Raw genomic sequence first — 20,948 nt, forward strand, 5'->3', positions numbered from 1 at the left:
ATCAACAACGACATGTTAAAAGGTTCCACTACTGAACACTAGTGTTCTCTGTTTTCTCTAACAACTGCTATGACACAAATTCTCGCACAAAGAGCTGCAAAAAGGGCAAAAATAAAACTATACGTTCAATACAGGTTACGATACAGCATAGCTAGAATATGAACCAAACTGGATCATAGGTAGAAATCTGTTAAAGCGAACAATAATTTTTATTAATAGCTTCTGTTTTATTGTAAATGTACCACATACCATATCGCCTAGTTATCTAGTTATGACTGTGATTAATAAGAGATGGTATGACACGGGTAAGGAAAACAAGAAATGGTTAACCCTGTAGTATCATGTGACTATTACTTAAGATGAAAGACTCGATCGTAGGTTATTCAGTTTAAAATGAGTTATATAGTGACAACGAGTCTGCACTTAACATCGTAAAAACGTGACGACAAGACAGAGTGTGGTGAAGTGTCAAGTGTGATGACACAGCATCCGGAATGACTACAAGAACAATAGTATGTACTTTTCTGACCTGTAATATGTTATAAGACAATGATTAAGTTATTTTACTATCATTTCTAAATATTCTTTAACATTATCTTTTGTTCTGATAAGTTATCTTATCCTAACATTAGACTACACACCGTGTTGCACACCTTGATATTCGTTATTTCGCTGTATAGACATAATTACTAATCTAACACGTGAAAGTATACTTAGTGCTGTATATTAAGCCGCGTGTTATTTTCACGCTTTGCGATATTTTTGAGATTTTGTCATCAATCAAGAATCAACACTTTTCATGTTTTTTTTCTATTTAAAATGCGCACGAAATGACCTATCTAGAAAATTTATAATGATAAAACATTAGCCTAAAATTCTACATTGACTCAAATATGAGTTTGCTTCTATAGTAACAGATTAACATGAGGCTACATCAATACAGTCAGGCTAGCAGTCAGTGGATTCTAATGTTCTGCGATCATACGTAAAGGCGTGCGAGATCACCTGCGATTGTTTTCCATAGTCTAAAACAAAGTTGAAATTTATACCACACTTTACAATTGTCGTTAAGTTAATGAAGTTATGACAGATACACTTTGATAGCACCAACATTTTGGATATTTGTGTGAAGGGTTGTACATGTGCCACACAGTTTTAAAAAGTGTTTTTATAATACAGTTTAAGTAAAGGAACTAAAATGTGAAACTGTTTCGTTCTATTACTCTTCCCTGATGTTTGGGACTCGAATGTGTGAAGATCCATATCGAGTAAGGATGATCAAAATCGATCAAAACAAGCGTAAGATTAAAAGAAGGTGCACTAACCCCATAAACCAATAAATATATAAATATTAGTATTAAATTATCACTGTTTATTGGTTGTATTATAACAGGAGCACGACCCAACAAAACCAAACGACCACTCGCATATATAACGACCATCTGTATTACTAAGTAGGAGACCTTCTAAAGAGACCATTTGTATTAAGAGGTCGCCTTACACAGAGATAATCGTTTTTTCATGCCAACTTATATGAAGCGACCGCTAAATAGACAAAGAGACCCGATACAGTAACAAAACTCGAGTCCCAGGTGGTCACTTAATAAAATCACAGGTCATACCCAATAGAGTAAGAAAACACGAGTTCCAGGTGGTCACTTAATACAATCACAGGGGAGAGCCTAAATATTTATATTTACGAGACTTTCAGTAAACTATGTCAGAAATCTTAAAAGGTTAATTTATTATAATTGTTATGACGGCAACATACTCTATTTAACATTCTAAACACAAGATAATTAGTGAATGACGTGTACATATCAAATGTGCTGATAACATTGACCTAGAGGTTAATTTCTGGACACTAAGAAAAACCACAAAGCAGTGTGTAACGGAAGGTTTGTGATTCACACCGATTAGTAACATAATTATCTTTATAGCAGTATTGCTGTATTTAAATCACTCTACACTCGTGTACCTAAGCATCATTACGTGTGTGTCGATAGTGTGCTGAACAGACAATCATGGTTTAGGTGTTTGTATCAGCATTTTGTATTCACAACCGGAGATTCATATCGAGTTCAACTGAAATCAACAACCGACAAAAAGTATTTGTGCATATCAAAAACGTTGAGTGTGCATAATGAACGTGACGAATTCGCAGGAATATGACAATTTCACACTGTTTCCATCATTATATGTTCAGGAATCCATATACTTCGCGGAAAACTTTGTCCCCGTTACTGTATTCCTTATCACCATATTTGTGGTAGGTAGCTTTGGAAACAGCCTGACTTTTTTCCTCTATTTTACCAAATTCTCACGCAGTAATCACAGAGTCCTGGTTTTGTGGCTATCTACGGTTGACTTCTTGTCTAGCGTTGAAGGCATACCGTTTGTTCTGTACGATCTGCATAACACATTGACATTTACAAACGAACCACTTTGTAAGATTGGCAAGTTACTGGGTGTGTTTTTTCCTTCATTTTCTCTTGGATTGCTCACCTTTATAGCCGCGGTGAGATATTGGAAAGTTTGTATGCCTTTTCGAACAGGTTTAACTCCAACCAGATCTAATATCATTTGTGCGGTGATCGGTGCTTCCGAATTTCTTCTGTTGGCTGTTCCTGCCCTGCAGATATATGGCATCAAACAGCAGCCCGTGTCGGGATATCAAACTGGACATGATTGTACCATATCTGCAGAATCCGCAACGTCACCAGTTACCACATACCAGAGAATCATGAACGGTGTTCTCTTCACCATCTCGTTCTCAGTGTGTCTAGTGATTTATATCTTGATCGGGAGAACTCTGATAAAACGCTCGAAGATCAGTGTGGTAGATACTCCCACAAGACCAAGTGGCGCTGGGAATCAGAAGCAGAAGACAAATACGTTATGTAAACATGGAAACATCAGCACGATAGGAAGACATACAAAAGTCAACACTATAGCTAGACCAGGAAAACCATCTAATATATCTATACTAGATGTATTCATGGGTAAAGATAAACAAAATAAACAGCCGGAAGAATCTTCCAGCAGATACCCTAACTCAGATGGTGAATATCAGAACAGAGATGACACAGAAAGTATCGTTTCTGATGACTGCATTTCAGATCAAACCCATTACAATCCGCCAGATACCGATATTTGTAATTGTGATTGTATGTACAATTCAGAAGACGAGGATGAAAATATGCCTTCTTCTGATGACGATTCGATCATGTTGGTACATCATACAGCAGACATTTTGCATAAAACCGATTCGTGTGCGTCGGCAAAAGATCGCGTTGAAAATTGTCAACTAAAGAAGGACGATGATAATCAGACCCCGGGACGTGACAAAATCGGTGAACTTCTGGATATGACCACAAACAAAATCGAAGTAAGAGAACGAGATTCAAAAATCAATCTGCCAACCGTGGACAAAGCATGTGATCAGAAGAAAGAAAGTAGTGAGGCTAATGTACCTTCAGGCAACAACAAACCGGCAGCGACCGGAAGTGATCGAGATAAAATGAACCGTGTATTTTCCTTCCGAGTATCTCCCGCAGTCAACAGGGGGTTAACCAGAAGTCGCCGTCTCAGTATAATATTTCTTGTCGTGACTGCCCTGTCTTTCGGAACATGTCTTCCGTTTTTACTCTTTTCCATTCTCAAAGTATTTGATACTAGTGTAGCAAGACAAATCGCAGAACACGCTAACGTCAGTTCATTCCTTACATATTTCTACTTCTTTAATAGTGCATTAAATCCTATTGTGTATGGTTTCATGGATTCTAAATTCAGACGGGAGATCAAATTGTGTTGTAAGCGCATTAAGAAAAGAATGATACGTTTCTTTAACAGAAAGAAAACGGCTACAAGTAAATATTATATTTGAACCTAATGTCATCATGTTGAGTAAATATAGTGATATTTCATCATATACGACTACTCACTAATCCTTTGGTGAATTAAGACTTTTTTGAAAATTGTGCAAAGCTTTTCTTTTCTGACTACCTAGATTCCGATAATAACTAAATTACTTATGAATGGTGTTTATGTGTTTGTGAAAGTTGAAAATTTGAAAGACAATTACATGATTGGTATCACAAATACATAATCGTTGTTTATTTCATGAATTGTAAAGAAGGCATAATATGATACTGTATCCGGGTATTTTCATGTTATTAATCTTAACTTTCAAAAGTTCATGTTTTCCCTGATAATTTGTAAATAATAGCAATATGTGTTGTCTCATATTAATTAAAAGCAATGCATCTATCACAAGAGTTAAAAACTTTTCTGTGCGGTGTGCGAAATGTTCAACCGGTCAATGTCATTTGATTGACTATGGAAACAAAGCCGGACACTGAGACAATATAAGATATATAGAGGACATTCGCAAAATTGAACAAGAAACGTGAAGGCCTGATGTCTGATGAAAGTATCTTCTACTGGTTATCTTATACGAACTACCATTCTATTGACAACCCGAGATAGGCCTATCAGGCAAATATTTCTCTACATGTAAAGCAACACGATCAATGCAGACTTTTTAATTGTTGCTTTATCAACTTCATTATTTCTTATATTCATTAATTGATTTCAACATAATAAATGTTATTAGGTACAAATTATCACAACTTAAAAACGCCTTCACCCAAAATTTATTTGATTGAAATCGGTTCAATTTTTCAGAAATAAAGCGAAAATGTTAAAAGTTGGGTTCGCAGCGCGCCATGCGACCTAATAACTTTGTGGTCCAGGCTGCTAGGAATACAAGTCGCCATTTTTGAAAATCGCGCGTTTTATGTACAAAACATGCATGCGCAGAGAGGACATGTCTACAGCAAATGGCGGAAGCAATAATCTAGGTCATAAAACAACGCCCTCGTGTGACGAAAATGGGAAATAGCTAAGGTAAAACTGTAAACGTTAAAATAAACAAAATCCCTTCACAACTGTGAGTTACATAAATTGACATCGTTTCTCTATAAAACATCACAAAAGCCTATGCGAAACCTTAAAGTAACGCTCAATGCCCAAAGGCTATCATGTTGGGCCTGCTGTCACTTCCCGTTACAGGCCGCCATTTTGGATTTTTCTCTCAGTTCGAAAATCACCATGGCCAAATCTCGAAAGTTTGTACATCAAATGCGACAATATTGAAGCGATAATAGCATCATTATATTCCATTGGTTACTGGGATCACACACAGGTAAATATATCTTGATTTACAGGTAGAACTCGCCAATATTTCAAGGTGCACCCCGTCCCCTGCCGGCGAGGAGCAGCATTAGCAGAGGGCGCTGGTCAAAAATCATTGCTGCACGGTGGCGCTGTACCTTCGAAATGAGATAACCCTCAACTTTCAGTTTGTCTCACATGTCACGGTGATGAAAAATGTTTTGAATTTCTTTTTTTCTGACATTCGGTCCCAGATTTGAATAAACACGGAATACGAATATTCAGTTTCTATAGTCTGGTCCGCCGTTGTTGAGAAAACGGGTATCGTAATAATAATACTAAACATATCGTGTTTTGCATAAATAACGATGTCTGTGTGCCAACTTCTTGTTCGACTTCATCACTTTTTTTCCCATAATTTGTTTTTTTGGATGATAGTTCACCTATTTTACACGAAAAGGCCCAAAGTTCATTAGCGTTAACGTTTGAACCCTCTGTAAGTCCAAGTACCAAATTTTATTAAAAACAAAACTACCAATAGGCAAAATTAGTAGGTCTAATGTATTCGATTACATGAGTACTTTCCCTTACTTATTTAATTCTTTAAGTAGAAACCTTAATTTTGATGTGTTTGAATTTTGTATATTCTCATGAACTTCCTATTTTAATTAGTTGTACATGTGTTGCTAAGTATGCCTGGTGTGGATCTTCTTCAATATAGAAGTACATCACTGAAGTATTTCAAAATTCAGATGTACAATGACAAATGCAGGCAGGGCTCTCACACCCCATTTTGGGACTGTGGCCCAGGGCCCTTAGAATTGGGGAAAATAGTGGCCTTTTCCTTAGAATTGGGATAACTTCGGGTCTAAATTGGGAATAAAGTTGCTATTTTGCATTGGGAATGGTGCCGAATATCGGCCCCAAATCTGGCAGATCGAGAGCCCTGGCAGGGGAAGTGGACTTGTTCGATTGCTGATGATTAGGTCATTCAATTGATGGTACATTGTATGTTTGTTCAGAGTTAGCAGAGTCCAAGGCTTGAATCAGGATCTTGCAGGGGATTGTTCTACCCATTTTTAGGAAATAGTTGTGTCTTGGGAGATAAATTTTGAAGAAGGAGGGAAAAATATGGCAGAATTTGACTTGGTCAATTGTCAGCAACCAGGTAGCACTTGTACATAAGTATAATTGGTAGATCATCCTTGATACTCGATTGGTTACGATCACTTTCGCTCTCTGCATATGTGGAATATATCATGGCAAAACAGGTAAATAATGATATGGTAAATAAGAATTTATAGTACAATTAAAGTATTATCCTCACATTAAGTTAAAAGTGGTGTGCAGGTTGGTGTAATCTGAGATAATTCAAATGAATGGATGTCTATTCAAAATATATTAAAGCTTATTCTGTGACATACATATATACTTTATATATACATTAAATTCTATAATCTATCTAACTGAGCAAATTCATTCTTTATTTCCTTAACATAAACATGAATTTCTGATGATGTAAATACTGGTTTTGATATACATTTTCAGACATAGTGAGGTGATTATGATGTACAAGTAAGCCTGATAAGAAATGTTTAATATTATAGTTAGATTTACTGATGTAAAGGAATGTTAATTGACTATTTAATTTGTACAGAGTATCTCTTTTTTTTTCAGAAGAGAAAGCTTTTATAACGATTGAACTTAAAGATGGATCCGGGAAATGAACATCCCACAGAGAGCCCTGGTGTTCCAGTCAATCTGAATGACCTGCAGCACTACCTGGTTACATTTAACAAAGAAATTGAACAAACTGATGATCCAGACCAATTTACTGTTGGAGCGGATGGTGCTGGTGTTGCTGTCGCTGAGGCTTTGTCAGATGGGCAAGGAGATCAGTCTGGATTTATCACTGTACAAGCTGAGAAAGTGGAGTCCATCGACCCTTCTGATGTAGAAAATGTTGTTAATGTTGTTGGTAAATAGACCTTATCTCAAATATGTGAAAGTTAATTCATCATCATTTCTTATCATTAAAGATTTACCAGAATGTTACATTATAGAACAATGATATGACAAATTGAAATATATAGAAGTGTGAAGGAATATCACACATTTTGATTTGAAGAGTTGCTTCCCTTTAATGGTAACACATCAGTCTTATAGCCATAGTAATCATCCAGATGTAGCAATAGTAGCATATTCATGTTATTCAAGATTATGCAAGACATACATTATAAACATGATGATTAATGGTTAATATCATGGTAAATTAAATTTTGTCCTCCAAGTTAGGTTGAATTTAAGGCAAGGTATTTGTTTTCAGTGTAGATTATGCACAAAAAGTGTCAGAATGAAAGTTGCACTTTTCTTGTCAGCGACAAAATCGTGATGTTACTTACTAAAATGTACAAAAATTGTACATAGCATTGAATGGATCAAAGGACTAAACCAAAAATATCGAACTAAATTTATTCATCTTGAGCAGTGATTGATCCTTTCATAATGTGGTCACCTAAACCCTTTCATGTATAAACAATATAATTTCATTATTATATATTACATGGACTGCTGGATGGTGATGATTTCATATCTAATGACGACAGCTTCCTCATCCTCATTGCCCTGGTATAATATTTATATGCTCCAAAACAAATACAGTTAACATACAGATACAGAGTAAATATTGTCATGTTATTTATAGATTTTTTATTTATTTATCAGACCTGAAGCTTCCATATGGTGCAGCCATGGATATTAATGAAGCTGTTCAACAGCTAAGTCAAGTGGAAGCAACTGCTAATGTCAGAGTTCAGACTCAACCAATAACAAATGGCCAACCAGAGGAAGTGCCTGTTGATCTGGAAGACCCAAGTATGGACCAGGCAGTATCCAACTGTATGGCAGAAGTCCAAGCACACATGGCAGAGATGGCTGCTCAGGATCAGGTTACAAAACTTAGCAATGTAGAGGAACTCGCCAAGACAGTTGACAACAAAGAGTGCTTTATGAAGGTATGATTTTTGTGTCATAAGACCTTGAAAAACTCATAATTTGTCTGTTATTGTTTTTTGGTATATTTAATTTTAAAATGCTACAATGTTTCCTTTGATATCATGGAAATGTTCCTGACTTTTCGTTCATTTTGGAAAGTCTAAACAATTTTTTAAACGTAGAAAATTACTAGAAATTATATAAACAAAATAGAAACAAATACTTACTATATACCATTCAATTGCAGTAGTTGATATTAGGTTTAGTATTAGAGGAAGGAGTGAAGAAATTTGATCCCCAAAAATGGTTTTCGAGAACCAAGAGCTAATTTCAGGAGGTAGTTTCAGTCCACTTACAAGTATATTTTTTTGCTGAAATTTGAAAATACTTGGTTTTTAAGTCTGCAAAGTTGAATGGTTTCTCTGTCAGAGGACAAGTGGCCAGGTACAGTGAAAAGTCATTGGATTTCTATTATTTGGGCCCATCAGGAAACCAGTGCAACATCTAACTACTTCTAAAATTCTGAGAAGATTTGTCTTGTTTTGAATAAATGTACATTGTAGTTTAATTATACACATCTGCTGAACATTTAAGAAAATATTTTAACGGAATAAACCTTAAAGTACAATTGGTAGGCAAAGTTGTTAGTTCACTCATTTTCACTAAAATCTCAGGAGATTGAATCTTCGATCATATGTGAAAGAGCAAGTGGTCACCTACCTCAACACGTAGATTGTTTCTTAGGAACTTCAGTTTCCTCCTGTTCTACAACACTGAACAATTAAAGATACCAAAGGATGAAATAAAACCTTTTTAAGTTTGTACCTATTAAATGTTTAAAATTGTTGAAGATGTTGCTGCTGTTTTTGTTCCAGTATGATGGTTTGAATCCTTGCATTATGTTGAAATAGTATTAAGTCATAGACATATAGATAGTAGTCAGTCCCGATATAATTGAATGACTGCCTTACTATTTACATTATATGTTATTACATTTACAATTACATTTGTTGAAATTTCATTTTAGCAACTAGAGATACCAGTAAGTGAGTCAGGGGATGGAGAACAGAAAATTGTCCATGTTGTGTCCATTGATGGCCAGGAGCACATGCAGCTTGTGGATGCAGGAGCAGCAGGATTGACCACTGGATTGACTACAGGACTGAATACTAGCACTGGTCAACTAATACATATCCCAACTGTGTCCACCACTCTCACTGACAGCATAGAGCAGGTACATCAACCTTTTGTATCCACCTCTACACATTGAACACATTAGTCAACTTTTTTTGTATCTCACAGTCAACATTGAACACACTACAAATGTCTTCTTCCTGTACATGTGCGCACAACTCACAGACAACTTTCAGCAAATAGCCATCAATTCAGTGTTCACCATGCTCACCAGCAGTATTGAACAGATATATTGTCCCATACCTGATAATTCCTCTCTAACAGACAGTGTTTAACATGTAAGCAACCCCCTCCCTCTGCTTCCCCCTGCCTGTTGACAGACAGCATTTAACAAGTAGCCCCTCCCTCCTCCCATTGCCTGTTGGCAGACAGTAGTGAACAGGCACACATGCCACTCTGTCCATCATTCTCACTGACAAATTTAAACAAGTATGTAGACCTTCTGATTTTAATGCTATCAGAAACAGCATTGAACAGGTACTTCTACAATCTGCATCCATTATTCTTATAAAATGCATGGAACAGTATGTGATTCTGCTGCCCATTATTTAGAGGTATGGTACCCCTACAAAATAGTTACATGGCTGTGTATAATACTAGTGCTTACAGATACATCAAAGCTTCCCAGTGACACTCACATTGAACGATTATATGTTGAGTTTGTGACACTTGTTCATTTTATTTCATATATGTACATGTGATGTAAGTGATACATGTTATCAGTAAGTTTTTATTTGACTAGCAATAATAATTTAATTTTGATTATTTGTGCCTTGGCTAGTCGGCATATATGCATTAAATTTTACCAGTATCATTAAATTGATAGCATATTGATTTGATGTTCATAAATTTTCCACAGTGAATGTTAAGTCAAAAGATGCTTTTCAAAAGGCAATAGGAAAGACAGTCTTTAAGGGCTCTTTCATTAAAACATCTATCCCACCCCAGGACTCCTTCTTCAGGTTGGCAATGTCAATAGAATTAGTTCTTATAACACAACCAGTAGAAGATTGGATATTTTGCAGCAAGCTAGTACTATACAGGGACAAAGGGAGCCAGAGACCCTGGCTCATCTAGGGCCAAGTGTTAAACAAAGTTTGCCAAACTGACCTAGCACAATGTTACCACCTTCTGTATTTTTTTTTTTTTTTTTTTTTGTATTATCTGTTTACTTTCTCGTCACACTATTTTGACCTCAGTGTACATAGAATTATAATACAGCCAAAATAATTGTGGTCAATTTCTTACCATCTCGTACACTAACTTTGTCATTGCTAGTACACTTTACACTGGTCATTTGTCTGATGAAGGTCATCGAAATGTCACACTTGGATCCTCTACTAGTTGTGTTACAAGAACTTCTATACTATTGTCTCCAGGTTTTGTTTAGGCATGATAGGGGCAACCCAGAAAAATTAATTTGTTATTTGCTTGACAGTAATAGACAGAAAATGGAATCATGGATAGAAGCAATTTATTTTGTAAGTCCTGGAGTTCTGTAGATGTTTTACTGGAATAGCCATGATAATCTTTTCCAGAGTGTAGGAATGTGTCAATGATTTTGATTTTTGTTTTACATGATGAACAGGAACTAGCTGACACTGTTGGGAATGGCTCAGATCCTGTGGCTGTTTTGGCATCTGTTGCAGCTAATACCTCCACTCTCAACCAATTACAGACAATTACGGTACACATTTACCAAAAGTAAAAGTGAAACGTTCAGAATGTGGCATTTCTAGATAAAATAAGATTGTACTAATTTATCTTTGTTTACTGATGTCTCAAATTCATCCTTTTTATTTTTGTAAGTTTCAAAAGTTTTCCTAAACAGTGTAACTAATGTTTATCTCACTTTAACATCTGATATCTGATTAGAGAAAATATTCTATATCTGTACGATTAAGGTTATATTTGTGTAAGTGGTTGAAATGGTTGGACCAGTTGAACCTGCGACATATCTGTCTGAAACTAACTGACCTTCTTTCACACAGTTTCATAATTACTGTATGATTGAAAGTCTATGTATTCACTTATTAACTAATTAACAGGTGCATTTGTTTATTATTGAATATTTGTGTGCTGCATGGAATTTTTTTAATTAGTTGATGAGAATGCAGCCTTTTACCCTAATGACAGAATTATCATTATTGCTGGTCAGGACTTCTTAAATGGTGTCCTTTTGTGGCATGAAAATTGAAGACAATGATCAAATATTAATTTCCTGTTCAAAATTGTACATATTTCACAAATATTACAGGAACTCATATCTTTCATGTGTGCAAAGCAGGGGGTGGGGGTATACGTATATTTTGTGATGCAAGTGAAATATGGATGATGTACATAGGGAAATTGTGAAATTAGTTTGTGTCAAATTTTATTCTTATGTTGCAGATAATTGCAGGTCACATTTGACACTTTTAAGTGACACATATGATAAATGCTCTTACTATATTTCTTTTGTTAATATTATGTAGATGTAGTATACAGTTATATTCAGATGTTCTTTTTTTTTACCCAAATGCATATGATCATTTCACAGGTTGGCCAGACAGAACTGAATTCAGCACAACTTGTAGCTCTACAGAACTCATCTGACAGTACTCAGCCACAGTTGGTCGCTGTTCAGGCTCGGGAAGGGGCCATGGAGATCATGGGCACAGAGGGGAATGACAGCAATCCCAACTCCATAGTTCTAAACACTGGTGACAATAACTTCCAGACAGTCACTATTGTACCCTCAGAAATGAATCCCAGCGGTGAAATGAGTTACGTTCTGATAGTGTCACAGCCTGATAAGGAAGACAGTATTGGTTCTCCAAAACAGTTGTCCCTTGACATGGGCAGCGTGTTGGACATGAAGGATGAAACACAAGAAATGGTGGAGGAAATTGTCCAGGAGGATGGTACCACTCGGCGTGTTATCACAATTGTGCCAAAGCGTATAGGGCTGCCAATAGCACACCAAGCGCAGCTTATGTGTCACTACTGTGATTACACAAGTCCTAAACGGTACCTGTTGATGCGCCATATGAAGACCCACTCAGAGGACCGGCCCCACAAGTGTAACATCTGTGATCGTGGATTCAAGACAATGGCTTCCTTACAGAATCATGTGAACACTCACACAGGCACTAGACCACACAAGTGTAAGGAATGTGCTGCTGCTTTCACCACCTCAGGGGAATTGGTAAGGCATATTCGCTACAAACATACCTTTGAGAAGCCACACAAGTGTACTGAGTGTGATTATGCCAGTGTGGAGTTGAGTAAGATGAAGAGACACATGCGGTCACACACAGGTGAGCGTCCGTATCATTGTTCCCACTGTAACTATGCCAGTCCTGATACCTATAAACTGAAGCGACACATGCGGATACACACAGGAGAGAAGCCATACGAGTGTGATGTATGTCATGCACGATTCACACAGAGTAACAGTCTCAAAGCTCACAAACTCATCCACTCCGGTAATAAACCTGTGTTTCAGTGCCACCTTTGTCCTACAACATGCGGTAGGAAAACAGATTTAAAGATCCACATGTCGAAGCTACACAGCAGTGCCAAACCTTTGTCCTGTAAGAAATGCGGCAGTACCTACCCAGATCGATACACGTACAAGTTACACATGAAAAGTCACGAAGGAGAGAAGTGCTTTAAATGTGAACAATGTGACTATGCTGCTCAGTCTATCCGTCATTTGGAGAGTCACATACTCACACACACAGGTGAGTGTTACAATGTAAAGTCTTTCTCAAACAAATTGATTTTATAATGAGAGTCACATACACTCATTTAAAAACACAGGTGAGTATTATAGTGTAGAAGTGTATACACACATAGGTTATAACACATAAAATTTGGTATTGCAGGAAAGGGACATAAAGGACACATACAGATCGATATTGTAGTGGTTAGTCATATATACACACACAGTTCAGTAGAGAGTCCCATACTTACATACACAGAAGTTTCTGAAATTGATAGTTACTTTCTCAGTGAAGATTTCAGTTGTGGCCAGTCACATTCCCATGTATACAGATTAGAATTATAGTGAAGAGTCCTATGGACTTTCTCACAGATACTGATGAGTACCATAATATAGAGTCACATGTACATTACAGTCAATACTGATAATGGAGAGTCACATATTCACACTTAAAAGTACAGATGAAGGGATAAGGGAACTAATTTTTGCATTGTGACTATTGTTTTGCATTGTGTCCAACCTTCTGCTATCTTGACCAGACTGTCTCCTACACCACTCATCACTTGAACTTCATACTTGGGGATATGGGTTCACTTTGGTGAAGTGATGTGCCATGTATTGTAATTGGGTCATTCTGTTCTATATTTTGACTTTTCAACAACATTCTAGAAAAATTTTGGCTGGGCTTTATCTGCTACACATTTTATCACTAGATGTTCATACTTTGGGATAGGCATTCACCTTGGTGAAGTGATGTGTCATGTATCAAAAATAGGTCACTCTGTCTTATATCTTGACTCTTCACCTGCATCCCAAAAAAAAATTGTTGGTGCTCGGTGGGTGACTGAAATTCACCTGATTGTCTTGTTAGTTAAGAGTCACATTATTACACATAAACTTGAGTATCATAATTTAGTCTTGCATGCATTAACATACCAACAGATGATTACTAAATATGTAATTTCAATTTTAGAGGGACTTGTAATTGCATAGCTGTTGTTATCTCTTTCAGGTGAAAAACCGTTTGAATGTAAGGAATGTGGTCAGACTTTTCGCCAAAAACAACTACTACGACGACACATAAACCTGTATCACTCACCAGAGTACAGCCCACCTGAGGCAAGAGACAAGATGTACGAATGTGATGAGTGTGACAAGACGTTTGCTCATAAGGGCAACCTAATGCGTCACATGCAACAACATGACCCTGACAGTGTTCAGTATAAGGACCTTGCTGGTCAGGGGCGGACGCGAGATAGTCTGTCATCTCCACTTACTGCTGAGCAGCTTTTACAGGGCAGTCTACTGACAGAGATGAGGGAAGGAAAGCTAGGAAATACACCAAAAATTGTCATAGTACATCCAGATGGCAGGGTGGAGGAAGTCACATCCAAACTACAAAGTCTGGCCCATGAAAAAGATGTGGAAGATGTCCTTATGGGAATGACTGAGGACAGAGAACAGGTAATGACTCGGGATATAGAATTTTAAATTGATTTTCTCAGCGTGCAATTTTCTTTCTGAAAATTTTGTAATCCCAGCAAAATTGTTAAAAAATTAATCTATAGAAATATAAAGAGTCACCATATGACATCATAGAGTTTATTCCAAAGTGAAATAACAGCTATAGTGCATTTGTATATCAATGTTAATTTCAGTAATGTGGACAATTTATTAACTTATTGAATCTGAGGAGTACATGTTTGGTAATTCAGGTAAAGATTGCTTGTGTGTTTGAATTCAAATACTTGAATAACTTATGAAACAGAATAACAAGACACATGATAATTTTTGGAGTTAAACTGTTTGTTTGTCAAGTCATTCTTCCATATTTCCTGTTAAATGAATCCCTTTTTTTGTGTGAATTTTTTGTGAAAGTTGCATATATATTGAGTTTTTCATGGTTATTGATGAAGTCATATGGTGTTACCATGCAGGCAACCATTTTGTCCTGCTGAGGTAGCGAAACTAATTGTAAAGTGTTATAAGATTTAATATGAGAAAATTTATATATTATTAATCAGAAGTGTTTCCAATTTTGTGGTTTTTATATGTGTATATGTATAGTGTTTCAGTTTGTTATTGTGTATTATGAACTACACATGTCAGTCCATATGAGTGTAGAATATACACATTCCTTGGATATTGTTCAAAATCCACTTGTTTTCCTTTGTAGGTGGAGGATGGCCACCCTGACTCCATTTTACAGGTAACAAGTGGTGGAACCTTGGACAGCCAGCCTCTGAGAATATCGATGGCAACTGCTACTGTGACAAACCCAGACGCTGAGTCGGTACTGCAGGATCTGCAACCGCAGACCGATGATGAGGTTGGTTGTCAAACAAAGCACACATTGACAGTTTTTCTGTATATATGTTTTTCAGTGTCCAATTATTCCTTGATACAATTATTTACTCTGCTCCAATTCCCAGCTTTCCAGCAATTCTATGATGTATTGCTAGAAAGCATTCCATTATCTATAAGCATATACTTTTTACATTCCATGATATGAAGTGAACATACTGTTATTTGGAGTGATGCAAATATGGTTGTTATGATAAGTTGATATTCGACTGGGGTTTACTAAAAAACCAAGAAAAATGGAACATGGTCACTTTCCAATTTGTACCACAATATTGCATTGTTTAAGAAACTCACTTTTTATAAACAGTTACATCTACCTACAAAATTTTTCTTGCTGGTCTTGAAAATGTCTCTGGAATCTGTGTATTTTCCATTCTATTATTACTTTCATTTTTATTTTATTTATTCAATTATTTATATTTGTGAAATTGCAAGGCATTGTTTATTTAGGTGAAAAAATAATTTCATGTATACTGCTCCAATCATATTGCATGATACACATTTTTCATTCCATGAAATCCTTTTACTTTTGAATGTTGTCCACACATACACCACTAATATTTCAACAGAACATACATGTGCAAGACAATTTCAATATAACAAATGAGTTTTGATATAAAATGAATGATTCATTTATTGAACGGAATGAATGGAGGCAATGCTTTTTTTTCAATATTGTTTATTTTTTTGATGAATATAATACATGTTAACCATAGCTTATGCTTAAATGGAGGAAACATTCATTTAGGAATACAAGGCTATAAGAAATTAATTAGAATAAGGGATATTCTTTATATTTCGGTAGTGTGAAGGGCCAGGATGCCTTCCAAAAGAAACAAATACAGAACTTCAAATTAACTTATTTACTTCAAACTACATGTATTACCTTATGTCTATATATCATTCAACATTTCTGTTTTAAAATTTGCATTTCACATTTTAAAATTGTACATATTGTTTTAAACAGAGAAAAGATGTTGAAACTCAGGTTGCCTTGGAAACTGATAGTGAACATGAAGAGGAAGTGGAGCAAATTTTTCAACAAAGTGGAGCTAGTGCAGAGGATGGGAATGTGGGTAAGTACAGGTGAAATGGGCAGGTGAAATGGGGGTTTGTGGATTTAAACAGCCACAAGATATACATTCTAGTTTGATTTAAAATTCTGGTATGTACTTTCATAGCTTTGTAATTATCTAGTTTCTAACAATTACTCACATAAGTAGTTAGTAATTTTATAATCAGAAGTTAGATGAAAATGTATTTTAAGTTTTTATTCAGGATGAAAATGCATCTTTTTAAAATATTTTACATGCCACTAAACTGCAATTGTTGTTTTATACAGATATGCTGCAAATTGATTTACATACAGCAGTGCAGGGCCAGGAAGCAGCCGAGAATGTTGTCATTAGTCTACAGTCAGCAATAGATACAAGGTGCACTACCTTACTGTACTGTAATGAAATTGTTGAGGGAAATCACTTATTGCTTGAACACATTTAATTTTGAAACCTGAAAAAAAGTTCAACAGGAAAAGTCTGTGTCAATAATCATTTCTGTTGGGAAATGTTATTATATGTGATTTTTTTTACTAAGAAATAGAAGGGAGATAACTAGTAAAGCATTTCTATCGGCAGTAATGTTGACATCAACACCAAGAAATTTGGTTAAGATTGACAATCTCAGATATTATATGTATTACAGTGACTAAGTGTGGTAAAAAGTAGATTTTTTAGATTGGGACACAGGTTGTGATTACTTGGGTTTCTGTCAATTTTGTCAACCTTTAGCATAGCTTTTCTCAAACTTTGCAGCACATTCTTAAACAAAATTGATATCAGATGAGAATATGTAGACATGTACTACATCTTTAAGAGAAGTTTAAAGTTTGTTTAAGAGTTTGCTCCATGGTTGGCAAGTCAAAGACTCATATTTCTTTCACTGAAGCAAATGACAAACAAGTATGATTTTAGTAGTACCAGGGAAGTATTCTGAATTTGAAACAAAAGTGGTTTGAGAATATAATTATTAGTTTTAAAATTTGATTGATTTGAGGATCAAAACCATTGGTGTATGAAGAGAGCAAGAGAATGTAGATTCCAAAAAAAAACTTTGGCTTTATTAACTATGCTTAAAGGGAAATATATCTGAGGTGATTTATTAAGAAGAAATGTAGACATCAATTATACATCCCAGGGTGGCGTGAATAACTGTGAAAGTCTATAATTTCCTCTTCTTATTTCAGATCGAAAAAGAAAAGAGACACTAATGAAGATAGTTCTAGTACCTCCAAGAGGATGAAAATCAGCTAAAAGGAACTCATGGAATGACTATCAGACCTGGCATGTCAGCTAAAGAAACTTGAAGAATGACTTATCTGGCTTGGTCTGTCATATAAAAGAAACTTGAGGAGTGACTTATCTTACCTGGCCTGTCAGATAAAAGAAACTTGAGGAATGACTTATCTGACTTGGTCTGTCACATAAAAGAAACTTGAGGAGTGACTTATCTGACCTGGCCTGTCAGATAAAAGAAACTTGAGGAATGACTTATCTGACTTGGTCTGTCAGATAAAAGAAACTTGAGGAGTGACTTATCTGACTTGGTCTGTCAGATAAAAGAAACTTGAGGAGTGACTTATCTGACCTGGCCTGTCAGATAAAAGAAACTTGAGGAATGACTTATCTGACTTGGTCTGTCAGATAAAAGAAACTTGAGGAGTGACTTATCTGACCTGGCCTGTCAGATAAAAGAAACTTGAGGAATGACTTATCTGACTTGGTCTGTCAGATAAAAGAAACTTGAGGAGTGACTTATCTGACCTGGCCTGTCAGATAAAAGAAACTTGAGGAATGACTTATCTGACTTGGTCTGTCAGATAAAAGAAACTTGAGGAGTGACTTATCTGACCTGGCCTGTCAGATAAAAGAAACTTGAAGAATGACTTATCTGACTTGGTCTGTCAGATAAAAGAAACTTGAGGAGTGACTTATCTGACCTGGCCTGTTAGATAAAAGAAACTTGAAGAATGACTTATCTGACTTGGTCTGTCACATAAAAGAAACTTGAGGAGTGACTTATCTTACCTGGCCTGTCAGATAAAAAAAACTTGAGGAATGACTTATCTGACCTGGCCTGTCAGATAAAAGAAACTTGAGGAATGACTTATCTGACTTGGTCTGTCAGATAAAAGAAACTTGAGGAGTGACTTATCTGACCTGGCCTGTCAGATAAAAGAAACTTGAGGAATGACTTATCTGACTTGGTCTGTCAGATAAAAGAAACTTGAGGAGTGACTTATCTGACCTGGCCTGTCAGATAAAAGAAACTTGAAGAATGACTTATCTGACTTGGGTCTGTCAGATAAAAGAAACTTGAGGAGTAACTTATCTGACCTGGCCTGTCAGATAAAAGAAACTTGAAGAATGACTTATCTGACTTGGTCTGTCAGATAAAAGAAACTTGAGGAGTGACTTATCTTACCTGGCCTGTCAGATAAAAAAAACTTGAGGAATGACTTATCTGACCTGGCCTGTCAGATAAAAGAAACTTGAGGAATGACTTATCTGACTTGGTCTGTCAGATAAAAGAAACTTGAGGAGTGACTTATCTGATCTGGCCTTTCAGATAAAAAAAAAACTTGAGGAATGACTTATCTGACTTGGTCTGTCATAAAAGAAACTTGAGAAATGACCGATCTGACCTGGCCTGTCATAAAAGAAACTTGAGGAATGACTGATCTGACCAGGCCTGTCAGATAAAAGAAACTTGAGGAATGACCGATCTGACCTGGCCTGTCATATAAGAAACTTGAGGAATAACTTATCTGATGTGGTCTGAACAATTGGAACAGGTCATTTGATTAGGCTCAGAAGAATAAAACAGTCTACGAATCAACTGAAAGCCATGATTAATTGACTTTTCATTTCATTTGCAAAAAAATTATAACTTCAGCTATTAATTGTAAATATAACATACATCTGTATTTGGCTTTAAGCTTATATTCCTTAATATATACTCTACATTGAGAGGAATTAATGTTAGAAGCTTTTGTGATCCTGATATTGACCAAATTTATACTTGATATTGAGAGAATTGATAAAAATCTTCTCTTTTCCAAACAAATTGTTGCATGACTTTTTGATAACTTGCTTGTTGATGGAAAAAAATTGAAAAAAAAAAGAAAAAACAACAAGGAGTTTTCTGGTTTCCAGCTACTCTTGTCTTGATGTTCTACCTACAATACAGTTTTATTTGTGACTTGTCAAAATGTAACAACTATACGTAGAGGTGCATGTCAGGGCCTGTGCTAAACAAGAAAATGATTATGCGTAAATTGTTATGTATTTCCTATTTCTTTTATTATATATTTATTTCCACCATCTTGTTAAAAGTGAGTGTGTAAGAGTATATGTGTGTCTAAGGATGAACTTTAGGAGATATGCCAATATGTGTTGCTTGAACTTAACAATTCTATGTTTTCATGACCTATTTTTCCACAAAAGATTAATAAAACCCACGAATGTTTTCACAGTGACATGAATTCTGATACAAACGTCCATATATTTGACATTTATGTATAATTGTAAACTTATCAGATAAGAAAAGTAGATTTATACTTTGTATACTTTGTGCATTGTAAATTTTACTTTGTAATTGTCATCAAAATGAGATTCTTTTAAACAAGTGTTTGCTTGGTCAAAATGTACCAATCATCACACAAGAAATTAAAAATTCTGTGTTGATTCTGTTAGGTAGATATCTGCCAGAACTGTCGTTCTGTCGTTAATTGATGACTCATTAAGAATAACTCTCACAGAAAATTTACATTTGTAGTGATCTGTTTAATATTAAACTGTTTGTGGTTGTATGAAATACAAAGTCAACATCACGAGAAATATTCACGAGAGTACCCTGCATGGTTACCTAGGACTTTCAATACATCGGTATTGGGAATTCATGGCTTGTCTGTGTTGATGTTTTCGAGAATTTCCAATAGCATTTTTGAGAAAAATGATAATAACTGGTGAAAATGTGTTTTGTGGAATAAAAAAAATGGTAATAGTACCTTAAATGAGTTTGGAATAAAAGAGGGAATGGTGAATGTCAAACCAAATTGACATCATGTAATTATGCATTTAGAAGAGAGAACGGAACTTGTGCTTATATTGTCATGACAAAATTGGAATGTTAGATCTGCTTAGTATTTGATTATTGTTGATTGGAATTCAGATGTTGAGCATAAGCACGAGTGTGTTTGCTTACTATACTTGTATTGTATGAATAGAGTGTTGCCAATGGACAATTTTAGAAGAAAGTTTTATTTCTCGCAAACTTTGAGATAAAATATGATTCAGCCTAAAGTGTTTTTATTTTTGTATTTTCTTGTTGCTTTCGTCAAAAGGTTTCGTTAAACAAATAGACAAGTCAGCAATAAAACGTTGTTTTTAGCCTACCATCAACAGATAATTGAAGTACATTGGCCTTAAATTTCTTTGACAATGTTGACTTGATCTAA

At 35.6% G+C, this 20,948-nt stretch overlaps 2 protein-coding genes across 6 annotated transcripts; both read left to right on the forward strand.

Moving 5' to 3' along the window:
- The first annotated feature begins 2,016 nt into the window (after positions 1 to 2,016).
- Positions 2,017 to 4,203, forward strand: LOC132555035 (uncharacterized). The gene has a single exon (XM_060219374.1). The coding sequence runs from the start codon at positions 2,144 to 2,146 to the stop codon at positions 3,884 to 3,886; it is 1,743 nt and encodes a 580-aa protein (XP_060075357.1). The 5' UTR covers positions 2,017 to 2,143; the 3' UTR covers positions 3,887 to 4,203.
- Positions 4,204 to 4,852: 649 nt separating this feature from the next.
- Positions 4,853 to 20,793, forward strand: LOC132555019 (transcriptional repressor CTCF-like). 5 transcript variants are annotated; one of them, XM_060219354.1, is made up of 11 exons: positions 4,853 to 4,908; positions 6,853 to 7,153; positions 7,900 to 8,189; positions 9,197 to 9,403; positions 10,952 to 11,050; positions 11,903 to 13,088; positions 14,082 to 14,533; positions 15,246 to 15,398; positions 16,401 to 16,509; positions 16,776 to 16,866; positions 17,676 to 20,793. In XM_060219354.1, the coding sequence occupies exons 2-11, from the start codon at positions 6,886 to 6,888 to the stop codon at positions 17,740 to 17,742; spliced, it is 2,922 nt and encodes a 973-aa protein (XP_060075337.1). In that variant the 5' UTR covers positions 4,853 to 4,908; positions 6,853 to 6,885; the 3' UTR covers positions 17,743 to 20,793. The 5 variants fall into 5 exon arrangements, with proteins under 5 accessions (XP_060075337.1, XP_060075334.1, XP_060075338.1 ...); XM_060219351.1 differs by lacking the exon at positions 4,853 to 4,908 and adding an exon at positions 5,128 to 5,206; XM_060219352.1 differs by lacking the exon at positions 4,853 to 4,908 and adding an exon at positions 5,339 to 5,381.
- The last annotated feature ends 155 nt before the right edge of the window (positions 20,794 to 20,948 follow it).

Source organism: Ylistrum balloti, unplaced genomic scaffold (genome assembly GCF_031769215.1).
Source record: "Ylistrum balloti isolate Yb309-2 unplaced genomic scaffold, AGI_CSIRO_Ybal_v1 Utg370450, whole genome shotgun sequence".
Taxonomy (NCBI): domain Eukaryota; kingdom Metazoa; phylum Mollusca; class Bivalvia; order Pectinida; family Pectinidae; genus Ylistrum; species Ylistrum balloti.

What these genes read in the sequence shown, in the direction of transcription:
- LOC132555035 (XM_060219374.1), top strand. Translation starts at nt 2,144, where the DNA reads ATGAACGTGACGAATTCGCAGGAATATGACAATTTCACACTGTTTCCA.
- LOC132555019 (XM_060219354.1), top strand. Translation starts at nt 6,886, where the DNA reads ATGGATCCGGGAAATGAACATCCCACAGAGAGCCCTGGTGTTCCAGTC. An exon ending in TCACATACTCACACACACAG is followed by an intron (nt 13,089 to 14,081) that starts GTGAGTGTTACA and finishes TATCTCTTTCAG; the next exon opens with GTGAAAAACCGTTTGAATGT. An exon ending in AACCGCAGACCGATGATGAG is followed by an intron (nt 15,399 to 16,400) that starts GTTGGTTGTCAA and finishes TGTTTTAAACAG; the next exon opens with AGAAAAGATGTTGAAACTCA.